This window comes from Schistocerca gregaria, chromosome 9 (assembly GCF_023897955.1).
Source record: "Schistocerca gregaria isolate iqSchGreg1 chromosome 9, iqSchGreg1.2, whole genome shotgun sequence".
NCBI lineage: Eukaryota > Metazoa > Arthropoda > Insecta > Orthoptera > Acrididae > Schistocerca > Schistocerca gregaria.
This window is the reverse complement of record NC_064928.1, coordinates 154,861,282-154,878,284: the sequence shown is the minus strand read 5'-3', so window position 1 is coordinate 154,878,284 and position 17,003 is coordinate 154,861,282. Positions and strand designations below refer to the sequence as shown.

The 17,003-nt window shown below is 41.0% G+C and overlaps 1 protein-coding gene across 1 annotated transcript in view; it reads left to right on the top strand.

Annotated features, from left to right (window-relative positions):
- LOC126291470 (uncharacterized) overlaps nucleotides 1–17,003 on the top strand; it is a 323,747-nt gene that overhangs the window by 239,919 nt on the left and 66,825 nt on the right. Inside the window, exons 25-27 of the mRNA XM_049984981.1 lie at nucleotides 2,096–2,322; nucleotides 11,433–11,667; nucleotides 14,464–14,632. Coding sequence (XP_049840938.1) covers nucleotides 2,096–2,322; nucleotides 11,433–11,667; nucleotides 14,464–14,632 — 631 coding nt within the window. The remainder of the gene's footprint in view (nucleotides 1–2,095; nucleotides 2,323–11,432; nucleotides 11,668–14,463; nucleotides 14,633–17,003) is intronic.

Below are 17,003 nucleotides of genomic sequence, written 5' to 3'. Positions count from 1 at the left end.
CCGGTGAAATGGTGAGCTTCTCGGATGTTCTCAGGAAGGTCTTTCGGGATCTCAGCCGTTGCTGTGGTGGATTATGCCCGTGCAGTGGATGGCATTGTCCTGTTCCACTTTCTCTCTCCTTGTTGGCAGCCTATGTTCTGCATGTCCATGGTGGCGTATGTGCCAAGCAAGATCGTGAGAGATGAAAAAGAGCCACCGTGGTACAACAACAGAGTTTGAAAACTGCTGCGGAAGCAAAGGAAACATCACAGCAAACATAAACATAGCCTTGCAGACAAATAAAAATTACGCGAAGTGAAATGTAGTGTGAGGAGGGCTATGCGAGAGGCGTTTAATGACTTCGAAAGTAAAGTTCTATGTACTGACTTGGCAGAAAATCCCAAGAAATTTTGGTCTTATGTCAAAGCGGTAGGTGGATGATAACAAAATGTCCAGACACTGTGACCAAAATGGTACTGTAACAGAGGATGACAGACTAAAGGCCGAAATACTAAATGTCGCTTTCCAAAGATGTTACACACAGTTGACAAAATGGTAGATATCGAAATAGACGACAGAGGGATAGAGAAACAATTAAAATCGCTCAAAAGAGGAAAGGCCGCTGGACCTGATGGGATACCAGTTCGATTTCACACAGAGTACGCGAAGGAACTTGCCCCCCTTCTTGCAGCGGTGTACCGTAGGTCTCTAGAGTTAGATAAATTTCCCCACAGTCGTTTAATGAACAAAGTAAGAGCATATGGGCTATCAGACCAATTGTGTGATTGGATTGAAGAGTTCCTAGATAACAGAACGCAGCATGTCATTCTCAATGGAGAGAAGTCTTCCGAAGTAAGAGTGATTTCAGGTGTGCCGCAGTGGAGTATCGTAGAACCGTTGCTATTCACAATATACATAAATGACCTTGTGGGTGACACCGGAAGTTCACTGAGGCTTTTTGCGGATGATGCTGTGGTATATCGAGAGGTTATAACAATGGAAAATTGTACTGAAATGCAGGAGGATCTGCAGTGAATTGACGCATGGTGCATGGAATGGTAACAGAATCTCAATGTAGACAAGTGTAATGTGCTGCGAATACATAGAAAGATAGTTCCCTTATCATTTAGCTACAAAATAGGTCAGCAACTGGAAGCAGTAAATTCCACAAATTATCTGGGAGTACGCATTAGGAGTGGTTTAAAATGGAATGATCATATAAAGTTGATCGTCGGTAAAGCAGATGCCAGACTGAGATTCATTGGAAGAATCCTAAGGAAATGCAATCCGAAAGCAAAGGAAGTAGGTTACAGTACACTTGTTCGCCCTTTGCTTGAATATTGCTCACCAGTGTGGGATGCGTACCATGTAGGTTTGATAGAAGAGATAGAGAAGATCCAACTTAGAGCAGCGCGCTTCGTTACAGGATCATTTAGTAATCGCGAAGGCGTTACGGAAATGATACATAAACTCGAGTGGAAGACTCTGCAGGAGAGACGCTCAGTAGCTCGGTACGGGCTTTTGTTGAAGTTTCGAGAACATACATTCACCGAAGCATCAAGCAGTATATTGCTCCCACCTACATATATCTCGCGAAGAGACCATGAGGATAAAATCAGAGAGATTAGAGCCCACACAGAGCCATAGCGACAATCCTTTCCACGAACAATACGAGACTGGAATAGAAGGGAGAACCGATAGAGGTACTCAAGGTACCCTCCACCATACACCGTCACGTGGCTTGCGGAGTATAGATGTAGATTCCAGCCAGGCAGTAGAGCTTATCAGTTGGGGTAGATCTTAAGCAACCTGTGATCAACCTGCAGGTTTCGTTGAGAGCAGTGTCTACTTTTTTGGCATGAGATGACCTGTACCAGACTGGAGAAGCATATTCAGCAGTAGAAAAGCACAGTGCCATTGCAGAACAGCGAATAGTTTGTGGACGTGATCCCCACTGTGTTCCCGCTAGTTTGCAAATTCCTGCTTAATCCTATTAATAAGATATAAACGTCTTTCTCAAATTGTGGTTTGACAATAACCAATAGAAATATAGACGTCTTACAATGTGTACGGATTTTAGCAGTGTTGGGCAGTGGTTGCCGCGTGCTCTGTGCAGGGGCGCAGCAGTTCGACCAGTACGGCAAGATCTTCACGGTGAAGCTGCAGTACGTGTTCTACAAGGAGCGGCCGGGCGTTCGGCCGGGCCAGGTGACCAAGGCGGAGCGGCTGACGACGCGCATCAGCCAGTTCGCCCACCACGCCATCCAGGGCGACTACCAGGGCTGCAAGGAGTTCGGCAGCGACCTGCGCAAGCTGGGCCTCCCCGTCGAGCACGCGCCGCAGGTGAGCCGAGGCTGACAGGCCATCACACCATCACACCATAGCTCCACTGCCGACTAAGGCTCTGTCTGGGAAAGCACGGCCACCTTGCCAGTGGCCGCCATTTTGGGCCCACTCGCCGCTAGTGACACATCATGTGTCACCAGCGGCGCAGTGGGCCCAAAATGGCGGCCACTGGCAAGGTGGCTGTACTTTCCTATACAGAGCTTTACTGCGGACCATTTGTGAACGCTGTTCAAACTCTCTATCAAAAATAAATGTAAAATGGAAATACAAAGGTTAGATTAGAGATTAGATTAGTACTTGTTCCATAGATCATGAATATGACACTTCGTAATGACGTGGAACGTGTCGCGTTAATAAAAGGTGTCTGAACAAGATATTACATTAGACAAAATATTACATGACAGTCAATATTTTAACTTTTTTTGTGGGGTTGGGAAATTACCCTTTTACTATATCCAAAAATTCATCTAAGGAGTAGAAGGAGTTGCCATTAAGAAATTCTTTTAATTTCCTTTTAAATGCTATATGGCTATCTGTCAGACTTTTGATGCTATTAGGTAAGTGACCAAAGACTTTTGTGGCAGAATAATTTAACCCCTTCTGAGCCAAAGTGAGATTTAACCTTGAGTAATGAAGATCATCCTTTCTCCTAGTGTTGTAGCCATGTACACTATTACTTTTGAATTCGTTCGGATTGTTAAAAACAAATTTCATAAGTGTATATATATATATATATATATATATATATATATATATATATATATATATATATATATATATATATTGAGGCTACAGTGAAGATTTCTAGTTCTTTATATAAGTGTCTGCAGGATGATCTTGGATGAGCTCCAGCAATTATTCTGATTATACACTTTTGTCCAATGAACACTCTTTTACTCAATGATGAGTTACCCCAGAATATGATGTCATACGAAAGCAGATAATGAAGATAGGCGTGGTAAGCTAATTTACTCAGATGTATATCACCAAAATTTGCAATGACCCTAATAGTATAAGTAGCTGAACTCAAACGTTTCAGCAGATCCTCAGTGTGTTTTTTCCAGTTCAACCCCTCATCAATGCATACACCTAGAAATTTCGAATATTCTACCTTAGCTACCGATTTCTGATCAGAGTCTATATTATTCATGGGGTCATTCGATTTACTGTGTGGAACTGTATATACTGTGTTTTGTCAAAGTTTAATGAGAGCCTATTTGCAGAGAACCACTTTTTCTTAAAAACATCTTTTACAATTTCACCGATTAATTCTTGTCTGTCGGGTGTGATAGCTATACTTGTATCATCTGCAAAAAGCACCAGCTTTGCATCTTCGTGAATATAGAATGGCAAGTCATTAATATGTATTAAGAACAGCAGAGGACCCAAGACCGAACCTTGCAGCACCCCAGTCTTAATTGTTCCCCAGTTTGAGAAATCACCAGTTTTTTTTTTTTTTGCATATTAAGGGCTTATATTTAAATCAGTACTATGAAATGAATACCCTTAGCTGCATACAGGCGTTGATATGTCAACAGGGACAGTTGAAAATGTGTGCCCCGACTGGGATTCGAACCCAGGATCTCCTGCTTACACGACAGACGCTCTATCCATCCTTTTTTAAATTCATTTTGTTCGATATTGTTCGTTGCGTTTGGTCTGGGCGGACGTCACAAGACATGCGTTCAAGTTGATCGTGCCAATCACCCGTCTCACGGCGTCGCAGCTTCCACCGGCCAGACTGATGTCGTGGGTTGACTCCTGTTGCTCTCGTGTCGACCACGAAGTCACTACCTCTCGCTATACGAAGTGGCCCACTGGACTCACGTGGCCTCCTCACATGGGACGACGCTCAAGACGGACAAGTCATCTTGTGTCTCAGTGCGCGACCGACCAACCGATCGATCCAACCGCCAATGACCATTGCCTGAGCAACTCGAGCAGACTCAGATGCAGGAACTAAGCCCCGACCGGGCGACCACTCGCTGAGTTCTCTTACTGGCGGAGTGGAAAGACTCCCATTTTGCCGGCTGTAAAGGTTGATCCGAACGACAGACAGACAGATACTAACTGCCCTAACAAATGCAGACGAGAGACAGACTAGGAAGCTGGGGGGACGAGAGACTGCCCCAGACTGACCGACTGGCGAGCTCACAGCGCCCCTTAAATGCCCGTGAACAGGCAACCTTTCCCCTTTCCCACCAGAGGGAGACACCAAAGCTGCGACTGCCACAGCGGCGCCACCGCCAGAAACGGAGGGCGACTGCTTCACACTATGCGCTGCGGCGCGCTCTTCAAAACAGCAATTTTTACCACGGCTCACTTTGTTTTTTTTTTTGTATTACAGAAAGCACGCACCCCTCTGACCGAACACGCTGAGCTACCGTGCCGGCGCCCATCTGAGCCACCGAGGACACAGAGGATAGTGCGACTGCATGGACTTAACTCTCACGCCTCTCGTGAGATCCACATTCCCAATTTATTGTCCCGCACTATATTCGTAGTAATCCTCCCATTACACTCATTACTCGCGACTTTACCGATTCCCGTAAGAGTTCGGGCAATGTGTGTGCATTCACACAGAAGAGGGTCAAATGGCTGATGAGCTAGTTTTTTTTCACAAAACACGTTCTCAGTGTTAATGTGTTCTCAGTAGTCTGTAACACGTCCCTTGACTTGGATCAGGTGCCAAACCACGGAAAAATTCTTTCGCCATGTGCTTCGTCTTTGTGGCGAGCACTCATTTTGTCTGGAGATCCAAGGTTGAAAAGATAGGTGTGACAAAGTTAACGGGGATTATTGTTTTTCTTAAACGATCTTTGACATCGACATCAACATCAACTTCGTCCACTTCTGCTCATATGTTGTCAATCACACTCTTCTACCTGACACAACAACAAGATGGCTGTCGGTAAGGCCCACAGTTGAGAGAATTCTTAAGCTTCAGATTACTTTAAAACAATTTTTTGATGTCGAAGACAGGCCTCCTGAAATAATTTCAGGTTTTTCAGTAGTTCTATCAATGAAATATACTTTACGTTTCTGCAGTCAAACTTGGCTTTGTTTGAAGAAGGGAAAAAAATACAAGAAGCGTGGAACAGAAAGTGTCTCGATAATTCAAATAAGAAATATATTAATCGACACTGATACATGTCTGAATGAAGGAAAAACTGCCAATTTTATCGGCATGCAAACCAAGATGAATTTGAATAAAATAAAGAATCGGAATCCTAATCAAGAAATAATTTTATTTCTAAATTTGAGGAAGAGACAATGGCTTTCTGTACCATAGCATTTGATTACTTAGAGAAATGTACTTTCTTTTAATAGATATCAAGTATTTGATTGGATGACGCTATCTGAAACTCCATATTGGCTGATGATTGAAAACACTACTATAAACCTGACAAAAGTGGAATGAAAATTTCAGGCAACAGTTGTTTTCAGGAATATATGTATCTGCAGAGCTTCTTAGAAATGAAGCTTGACTCGGAAAATGGCAGTCTAAACACTCTGCGGAAGAAAGGTAGATTCACTTTCTTAAGGAATCCGAAAATCTTGAACGCAAATGCCAGCTGCTACAATTATGCGAGTATTTGTTTTCTGTTCCCGTACACTGCGCCACTGTAGAAAGGATATTTTCTCTGATGTTGGCCCAGTGGGCTGGTGTTAGAAATCAACTGCTGCAGTGGACTGTGGAATCAATCTTACAGTGCCAGTTTAACTACAAACTGACTTGCATGAAGTTTTATAAATACGTAAAAGGGAAAAATGAGTTGCTGAAAAAGGTGAAATCTTCCGAAAAATGCTGTTTACCAATTACTACTGCTACTACAAGTTCCTCATAATTGCGTTCTGAATAAAAAGTAGATTACATCAATTTTACTTCGTTTCTACATTCCTATGTCAGTGCCACGACGAGGTCTCGTCTAGATACAGTACCATAGACCTCCACTAGATAACCCTGATCTAGCACCTTGTGATTCCTGTTTGTTACGAAAAATTAAAGGCAAAAGAAGTGGAATCCCTTTCTCGAAGGGGCGAGGCGTGCTGTTAACTGCTGTAATTGCCGATTAGGGTTACAGATATTTTTTTTACGTTTAAACATTGTTGGTATAATTTTTTTTCTAAAATATCGATTCCCGGCATACTTTATAATAGTAAAACGCACAGTTAACCGAGGGCATTCAAGACATTAACGGCTGTCAGTGCGATAGGCGGCAGTTCGCAAGGTAACAGGGGCCGATCAGCTACACGCGACATTCATGTAACTTCTCAGCCAAAGCGATTAACGGTGCGCGCGCATCCCACTGCAAGGTTATTTTCCTTCTCTCACTTCCGCTATAGAGAAATGAGGGGGACAGTGCAGCTGTTGTCGGCAGCTGGGAATCGTGTAGTGCCTACGATTCCCTAGCTCTTCGAAAGACACGCCTGTTTCTCTATCCTTTCCCGCGCTACACTGTTGAAGCTACTTTAGATGTAAACGAGGGTAAATATTTTAGTGTTTCATAGTGTATTCATATATGTTATTATTTAGGTATGTTTTTAATGATCTTAAATTTTTTTCTCTGGAAGTGTGAAGTTGGGTTGCTGAAGCAATGTGGACGAAGTAGCGGGCTTCTCGAAAGATACAAACTTATAAGATTGTAAATGTGTGCAGGGGAGTCTCTGGAAAATCCGTTAGGGGAAATTTGTTTTGAGGGAAAAACAACTGATCAAACAGGGACGACCTACACCAAATATCCCGTATTTAAATATAGTAACTAAAAATTGTCAGACATTTTCAAGAATCTAGGTGCTTCTCTTACAGACGGTTATGTGGCTGTAAAGAGACAAAAAAAAACTGTACTATTGGCCACGTGTGTTGTTTTCTTGCGATGTGTTGTGGACAAAGAATGGCGTGGTAACTGTGAACTGTAAAATAATAATAATAATAATTATTATTATTATTAATAATAATAATAATTACAACACAATGCCAAATGAACATGATAATAATAGTCCGTAGCTCGTGGTCTTGCGGTAGCGTTCTCGCTTCCCGCGTGCTGTCCCGGGTTCGATTCTCGGCGGGATCAGGGATTTTATTGCCTCGAGATGACTGGGTGTTGTTGTCTTCATCATTCATCCTCATTACGGTCGGAGGAAGACAATGGCAAACCACCTCCGCTAGGACCTTGCCTAGTCCAGCAGTGCAGGTCTCCCGGATCGTTCCCTACGCTCATCGGAGTATGGGACATCATAATCATCATCAATCTTAATTTATTTTAAGAGCTAGTCTGCTTCAGTCCGGAACCGCGTTGCTGCTGCTGCGGTCGCAGGTTCGAATCCTGCCTCGAGCATGGATGTGTCTGATGTCCATGGGTTAATTAGGTTTAAGTAGTTGTCAATTCTAGGGGACTGATGGCCTCAGATGTTAAGTCCCATAGTGCTCAGATCCATCCATCCATTCATTCATTCACTGATCATTTCAGCGTAAGATAATTTTTGGGAATGTACGGATCTGAGATGAAAGATAGCCATTATGTGGCAACCGTAAGAATTTAACTAAAACTACTATTAATCTTTGCAATAAATTGAGACTTAATTTAAATAATTAAATTGCAAATTTCATTAGTTACTGCTGCGTCTCTGTGCCGTTTAATATTCGCGATATTCATATAAGACGTTGCGGCCGTCAACAATCATTGTAGGCTCGCATTGTATCGCACGTTCTGTTATTCTGAAAACAATCATTACTTTTCTAAAATGTAGGGACACTTAAGAAAAATTTTAAGACCAAGTAACCACACTTCACCAAGTAAATACACTTCAATGTCTCTCACGTCTATCCTCATCCAAGACCAAATTAATTACATAAAATCATTCAACTGTTTCACAGCTGTTAATCTTTTTAACGTAGAACAAAGACTGACATATATAATAAACAAATATTGTTTTATAAATTATAGGGCGCAGCATTGTTGTCATTCTCTTGCAGGTTATATTACGCAGATCTAGATTTCGGATAGTGCCTAGCCATTATCAATGCACTATTTTGTAATCTTGGTACATATTTGTTCCCAGTCCGGGCGTCAGCCACAGTTCTTTGAGTATTCAAAGAACTGTGGCTGACGCCCGAACAACAGGGAACTAACATGCATTAAGATAACAAAATAGTGCATCGATAATAGCTAGGCACTAGCCGAAATCTAGATTTGCGTAATAAAACCTGCAAAAAAAAAAAGCTGGTTGCTGTGGTCTATAATTTATAAATCACATAACAGTCGCCGAGTGCACCCACTTTCCGACTGGAAGGTAACCTGATGAAAACCAATATTGTTTTTAAACACAGTTATGTTGAATGATAAACTTTTTTTCTGAACATTTCACGTACCCCGCGGCTGGGAAAGGATCCTGCAAGAACGTGACCAACGCCGACCAAAGAGAATCGTTCAACGATACAGAAGTGTAACCAAGGTCCGCAAATTGCTGCAGATTTCATTGCTGGGCCATCAACAAGTGTTAGCGTGCGAAACATTCAACATCTTCATTCGTTATACTGTTAGTTATTCCGTATGAATAAGTATTGTTCTCTCCAGGGCAGCCAGTTCACTCGGGAAGAGTGGCAACATTGGTTTACGGACAGTTTTCATTGAATTCAAAAAAAATGGATTGATTGTAAAGGGGAATGTTTTGAGAAACAATAAAACAGTTTCAGCTATTATAAACTGACCCTAAGACTTATCTTAGATGAAAGATTAATGAAAGGCAAACCTACGTTTCTAGCATTTGTAGACTTGGAGAAGGCTTTTGATAAAGTTGACTGGAATACTCTATTCCAAATTCTGAAGGTGGCATGGGTAAAATACAGGGAGCGAGAGGCTATTTACAATTTGTACAGAAACCAGATGGCAGTTGAGGGACATGAAAGGGAAGCAGTGGTTGGGAAGGGAGTGAGACAGGGCTGTAGCCTCTCCCCAATGTTATTCAATCTATATATTGAGCAAGCAGTAAATAAAAGTTCCGAGTAGGTATTAAAATCCATGGAGAAGAAAGAAAAACTTTGAGGTTTGCCGAAGACATTGTAATTTTGTCAGAGACAGCATAGGACTTCGAAGAGCAGTTGAACGTTATGGACATTGTATTGAAAGGAGGATATAAGATGAACATCAACAAAAGCAAAACGAGGATAATGGAATGTAGTCGAATTGTCGGGTGATGATGAGGGAATCAGATTAGGAAATGAGACACTCAAAGTAGTAAAGGATTTTTGCTATTTGGGGAGCAAAATAACTGATGATGGTCAAAGTAGAGAGGATATAAAATGTAGACTGACAATGAGAAGGAAAACATTTCTGAAGAAGAGGAATTTGTTAACATCGAGTATAGATATAAGTGTCAGGAAGTCATTTCTGAAAGTATTTGTATGGAGTGTAGACATGTATGGAAGTGAAACATGGACGATAAATAATTTGGACAAGAAGAGAATAGAAGCTTTCGAAATGTGGTGCTACAGAAGAATGCTGAAGATTAGATGGGTAGATCACATAACCAATGAGGAGGTATTGAATAGAATTGGGGAAAAGAGGAGTTTGTGGCACAACTTGACCAGAAGAAGGGACCGGTTGGTAGGACATGTTCTGGGGCATCAAGGGATCAACAATATGGTACTGGTGGGCAACGTGGAGGGTAAAAATTGTAGAGGGTGACCAAGAGGTTGAGCCGTTCGCTGGGTTATTCAGTTAGTATTTAACTAATTTGTAAATGAAAATGATGATCTTACTTTATTACATTGAGTAATTACTAAATAAATTTTCTCCCGGCTAAAGAATTGGTCAAGTTGCTAAAGAACTCAAAGTTAACGTTGTGTTAAAGTGTTGTCTGTAAGTTCTGTAAGTTGTGTAAGTGTCACTAAATCACAGTTCATACAACAGATTCTATACAACTATGGATTGTGATGGAAACAGTTATCTTCAGCAAAATGATCATTAAAACCACTGCATATCAGCCGCGCACAACACTGACGTATGTTACCTGAAACAATATTCTTCGCAACTCGTGCGTAATTAATTTCGGCTCCATACATCAGCTAGAAAAGTTTGTTACAACGTTCGTGCTATGAGCACTGTTTTTTAAGAACCAATCTGATTCGAATCATTTTCATTCAAATGAGTTCGGGACCACCGGTGCACATTTATTTTTACACATTTGTATTACGTTCAGCATTTATTTCTGCAGAGTTGCGTAATTTGAATTTGCCGCTGTGATAATTGTTAAGATGGCGGCAGACAATTAATAGAGACTTTCTATTGTTAAACCAAATAAGTATTTTAACTGCTTATTAAACTTTACAGAAACTTTACTTTCGTATTGTGCGCTATTTAGACTTCATCAAGCAAACATATGATTTGTTTCTAAGGAAAACACAGACAAAAACCGCGATGCAAATCGCTGTCATCAATGGCTGCGCTCCTTGCAGCGGAAAGAAACAATTAACACAGATAATGCTTACTGAGAGAGGAATTACAGTTACAAATAATTATTCACTCATGTTTATAATAATAATGAACTCTATTTTCAAGTAATAATTAACAAATAATTACAATTTCTTAACAGACCTCAGTTTGATATGCGTCTTGCGTGATGAATCTACAAAAGCCATCCAACAAATGGTAAAAACAAAGGAAGACAAACGCAGATCATAAAAGCAATTTACAATTATTATTGTCTTCGTATAATACACATCGATGCATCCAATCATAGAATATTATATAAATAATTAATTCACTATTTTTTCATATGTCGAATAGACAATGTTTATAACTGCCAGAGGCACAATTTCCTCTCGTCGCACTGTAGCCAAAAATTTATCACGTGCATGTTACAAGATGCATGCACTAAGCAGTTTCAGAAGGATGTAGGCTGTAGTAGTTACTGGGAGATGGAGCTTGCACAGGATAGAGTAGCTTGGAGAGCTGCATCAAACCAGTCTCGGGACTGAAGACCACAACGACGACAGCTATTTTAAAGTAATCGTTGTATGATTCGCAAAAAATGTTCAGTGTTGCCCTCGTAATGAAAACCTCCCAGCAGGAAAGTGTTAACCGTGCTCCCTCGCCTGCCGGCAGATATCGCAACTGTTCAAGATCGGCTGCCAGAACTACGAGGACATCAAGCAGTTCGGCGTGTGCGTGGAGGAGGCTCTGTTCCGGCTGTCGGCGCACCGCGACCGCGCGCTCAACTACAAGACGGAGGAGGTGCAGATCACCGCCGTCGACGAACTCTACGTCGAGCAGGACGCCCACGGACACATCGACAAGCAGATCGCCCGCGTGCGCCTCTTCTTCCTCGGCTTCCTCGCCGGTAATTCGCTCTACAGCAGTGGCATTAATTCTGGACGCTTTGTAGAGATACATCCATGTGCAACATGTTCTTCACTTTGCAGACAAGCTTCAGTAATTAAGTGTCTTCGGGTTTGCTGCAGGATCCTAAAATCAACTTGACTCGATATTTTGGCGATCCAACTGTTCGCCATCTTCAGGAAAATGCTGCTTCTGCTGAGAAGTGACGTCAGGTTGCAAATCGACGTCCTATATAGGCCACCGTTCAGTACACGGCGCATGCGCCGGCCATCACGATTTCTGCCTTCCAAAACAGGGAGGAGGCGCCGCCCTTAGTGAAACAATGCTGGCGACGATATATCGCAATCAAGGCCGCACCGAAGAACGTTCAGTTTTGATGCGAGATAATACAGGATTCCACGTCTTGCTAAGAGGAAACCCATTCTCTGTTGATTAAATTATCAGCCAACCTAATTTCAGTCGCCTCTTTATAGACACTGTTCCAAAAACCGGAAATATTAGCAACTACCACAGTTTCCTCACATTTCATACTGTGTCCCTCATTTAGGCCACTGTTCTGCTATCGCCGATTTTTCCGGCTGTTGTAGCCTCGTATGATGGCGATGTTCCACACACCTGTCGTGCACTGTGCGAATATAACGGCCAACATAAGCTTTCCCACATTGACACGGAATTTAGTACACCCTGGGTTTCCTAAACCCCAAATCATCCTTCAGAGCCGAGCAGAGCCCTAATCTTAGAAGGTGCACAGAACACACTCTTAATGTTAAAATTCCATAAAATTCGTCCAATCTTAAACGATAAGCCTCCAGCATAAGGAAGAAAGGCCACAGATCTATGTTCCTCTTCATACACCTCTGGAGAACGGTGGCGTATATGGGACGTCGATTTGCAACCTGGTTTCAGTTCTCAGCTGGACTCATCAACAGAAGCAGCATTTTCCTGAAGATTGAGACCAGTTAGATCGCCGAAATATCGAGTCAAGTTGATTTTAGGATCCGGCAGCAAACCCGAAGAGACTTTCATGACTTATTACACCGGGAAAGCCTACATAATCACTTTAGTAACTATTTGTCTGTGGGCATTTTTTGGTCACCTGCCAGAAGAGTGAAGGTATCCCCATAAATGAGTTCCTTGAGAGACACACAGGGATGGTGTACGTCACAGTATACGTAGAAGAGCCCATAGCAGGGAATCTGTCCATTGCCCTCCACGACATGTGAGAGTTTGTAGGATTTGGTGCCAGTGCTCTAAAAGACCATTATTTTGTGGTTGGTGACCTGTTGCTCAGAAGTGCTAGGCACCGTATAAGTGACAGTGTTCAGTAAGTGCTTACTCAAATTGTCTGCCTTGGGCTGTTGTTGTAGTGGCAGGACAACCAAAATGGGAAATGTACAGGTTGACAAATGATTTAGCAACAATATACAAAATTCATGTAATCTTTACCCAGCACGTTACTCTGTCAATTGGTGAAAGAATATATCAATAGACCATTTGAATCAGGGAAGAGCCCAACACTAAGTGGACGTGCTGAAAATGTCCCTTAGGAATGGAATAATGACTGAATCTTGGCTGTGCATGCAGTTCTATTACGTAACACTGGTGGCAATGCGTGCTTGCATTAAAGATTTGTAGTTGGACGAATACTGGGGTGTGAAAGTCGGTTTACTTTATTGAAAATGGCTTGTCTCATGGTGAGTGGTACCCGTGGATGAAGGCAGTTTTCAGGGACATTGCACAACACCCATTTAGAAGAACCAGGCATGTCGCTGGTTTGAATGTGCAATCCCCTTATGTTGTCATATAGTAGTTTACATAACTGGCCATCCTTTAGCTGCACTGTTGCAAGTTTGTCAAAATCAGTATCTGTTAGAGAGCATTGATCTATGAAAGAAAATCTGCTGTTTGTTCACTCCTTGTAGGTGACTGATGACTGTTGTGAATTGCGAGAAGAAGTAAAAATGGAGGATGTGCCATGAGCAAGTCTTCTACAGTTTCGAATAGAATCTGCTAGGCAACAGGAATATCAAATTCAAAATTAAAATGTTTCTCTGCTAAAAATCATCAATTTGTAAAAAAAAATACTTTATTGTTGTAATAAGTATGCGCTAGCGTAAGGTGGGGTAAAGTGACTAGGACTCGAAAAGTGTCTATCACATGTTTTTTTAATCCAAAACAGTGTTGCTGCCTGCTCACTGAGAAGTGGTCATACTAGTTCTAATACACACCACCGTTGTTCTCTCTGTGTAAGCCTTCATTAAAATGCATATAATTCTATATAATACTTCCTTTTTCACTTAAAAATTTGGTGTGATACATTATGCTATATAGATTCAAAATGTATAAGTTCCAAGCTAATAATAATAATAATAATAATAATAATAATAGGTGAAAACTCGGTCTTCTGTAGATTGGCCACTTTATATCACCTTCCCCTAACAATTAGTTACACTTACTAGCCTTTTCTAAATTGAAATAATGATTTTTGTATGGACATGAATCTCAACTTTGTCTTTTTAAAATGTATAGTCATTAAAAACAAAATTAATAAAACTTATAGAACACCTTAAAAATATCACTTGTCCTTGTTTCTTCATCAGTTGGTTAAATCATACAACTGTACAGTAAAATCTTAGACAGTTAAGAAAGTATCCTTGAATACTGCATCATAGGCATTTAGTTCAGAAATTACTCTGCTCAACAGCACACAGTATGTTCTTGCTACTGAGCCCATTTGTGTAGTGAAATTGTATGACAGATAGAGAAGAAAATTGTTTGGTGGTTGTGTCGGTAACAGGCATGCCAGATGTGGAGCTGGGAGTGAATGATCTCTGGCGGCAGGGAAAGGAAGTGGTGGGTCGGCACGACATCATCCCCGTCATCACAGAGGAGTGGATCCGCCTGGAGGGTGTAGAGTTCCACAGCTGCGTCCAGCAGGACGAGTACGAGAAGTCGCGCATCATCAAGTGAGTCTGGGCCAGAAAAAATGTGGGATAGTATTCACATAATGGAAATGTTAAAGTTGGATAATGTATCATTCTGAGGGTGAACTGATGAATTTGGTAAAATTCAGTAACATTTTACAAAAACGTATTGTGTTTCCTCAAGGTATGAACAATGCCCTCAAAGTGTGTGGTCCAACTAGATCCCTTTTGATGCATTTCTTCATAAAAGATCTAGAGCTACATACATACTCTTGAACAGGATTGGAGGAGGTTCTCGTGAAAGTATCTTGTGCCTGAATGCTGAGAGAAGTGTCCATACTGCTAGGTAGTTCCTTTTTCTCTCACCTTTGGTTCCAGATTTGTTAGGACCTCTATCAAATTTTGATCTCCTGTTTGCTGCTGAACTTGTACCTCTGTCATGGTCAAGATGGTTAATGCATTGTATAATTAATGTAAGTGTGTACAGATATTTAAACCTGGTCAAGTTATAAGTTGCTATGGTCTCATTTAGTAAGTTTTCTGTTGAAGATGTATATTTTGATGTGTATTTGCCAAATTATGCTACATGCCATATTAAGTGTCAGAGTGCCTTTTTCCTAATTTTCCTGTGGATTACTTCCAAATTTTTTTTGTCAAGTGGTGTTTGAGAGCACATTCCTTGGATTCTTGTTTTGGTCACTGCTGTTTTGTTAATGAGCATATGATATTGTACCCATGCTGATACTGATCACTACAAAATTGTTTGAGTGTTCTGGTTTTGGATGTATTGTTTCTGCCACTTATTAGTTTTATAAAGTTAAACCTGTTGCATGCTCCAACACTGATAATTTTCATGAGCTGACACCCAGAGAAATTTCAGTTAACAGTACTAGGAACTGAGCCATTTTTTTCCAGCGTGGTCCCGTTTCTAAGTCTGTTGGTGGTGCTTTTGATCTCTTATGTCAGTGCTGGAATAATATTAACGGCCTCTTCTGTGTATCTGGTTTGATTTTAGATATAATCAGCCAAAATTAGAGTTTTGTTATGTACCTTTCTGTTTTCACAGTTAGACAAGCTTCCATTGAAGAGTTTCACCTATACAGTTTACGAACAGCGTAGGGTGCTAGACCCTCTCTCCAGCTGTCAGGTGGTCAAATGTCTGCTGTGTATAAATTATTCAACAGTAGAAAGATAATTTCTCTTGAAATACTCCTTTGTCAGGATGGCATAGTGTTCATGGTTCGCTTATGTGCAATCATGACGGTTGATAAAGTGCAAGAGCAGTTGTTTTCAGGTTAATCTTTGTTGCTTCTTTTTAATTTGTTTATGCAGACAGGCCAAAAACAATGCATAAAAAGAGCTAATCACTGTTCCTAAAATAATTGTCTGTGATGATAATAGCTGAATAAAACAAAGGAGGATCACTACTACTTTTCATCTTCTTCGTCCAGTTCACCAAAGTCATACTGACAAATATTCACTTTTGGGTGGCACACATAATGCACTCTTTCTCATAAGCAAAATTGCATTCACCATCACAGTAAACAAACTCACCAAGAGTCATATTGCATGACAAAATTTCTAGCAGCTTTTGTTTTGGGCTTCACAATCTGCTGTTGCATTATCTACAGGCTGTATAGCAAAAGAGTCCCTGATTTAAAAATTAAATATCTCAAAAACTTACAGACAAATTCAACAAAAGGCATCTTTCTTGTGAAAGCCTAAGAATGTATACAGAAATTATACAGCACAGAATTTTTGAAGTAGGTTGAAAAGCTGCTAGCACATGGCACTATGTTTTGCAGCTGAGACAGTATGAGTGGGCATAATTTAACTCATCCTCTCAAGGTAATCTCACAGTCACTTCACACTCACTTGAAATGTCCACCACTCTCATTATGGAGTGAGTGCAACGAACAATAAAATTTGACATTTGCCATCACACCCTGCTGTGTGTCTACAAAGTGGATTCAGATGCCACACAAGTCACCAGTTTGTTTATCCAGCATGGAGGGATGATTCCAGTAGACAGTGTCTTTGTGTGCCCTAAAAAATGTAGTTACAAGGGGTCAGATGTGGAGGTCAGTCCATCTCCGCACTATAAAATTTGAAATAATCCATTACAATGATTCTATTCCGAAGAAAGTGACACACCTGTTTGGTGTGATGTGGCTTGGCTAACAGTGTGGCAACAAATTTTTCCCAAAATTGCAGTGTAACCATCAGTAGTGATCATTTCTCACATGGAAAAAAGGGCAAATAATGCCCCAACAGTAATGCTAGTTTCACTTCAAATGAATGGAAATTTTTCAGAACCCCAGAATCATCAGATCCACTTACTCACAACTCCAGTCAGGGGAAAAGTGCTTCATCTGTGATACAAAGCAACCAACACAGTTATTTATTATCAATC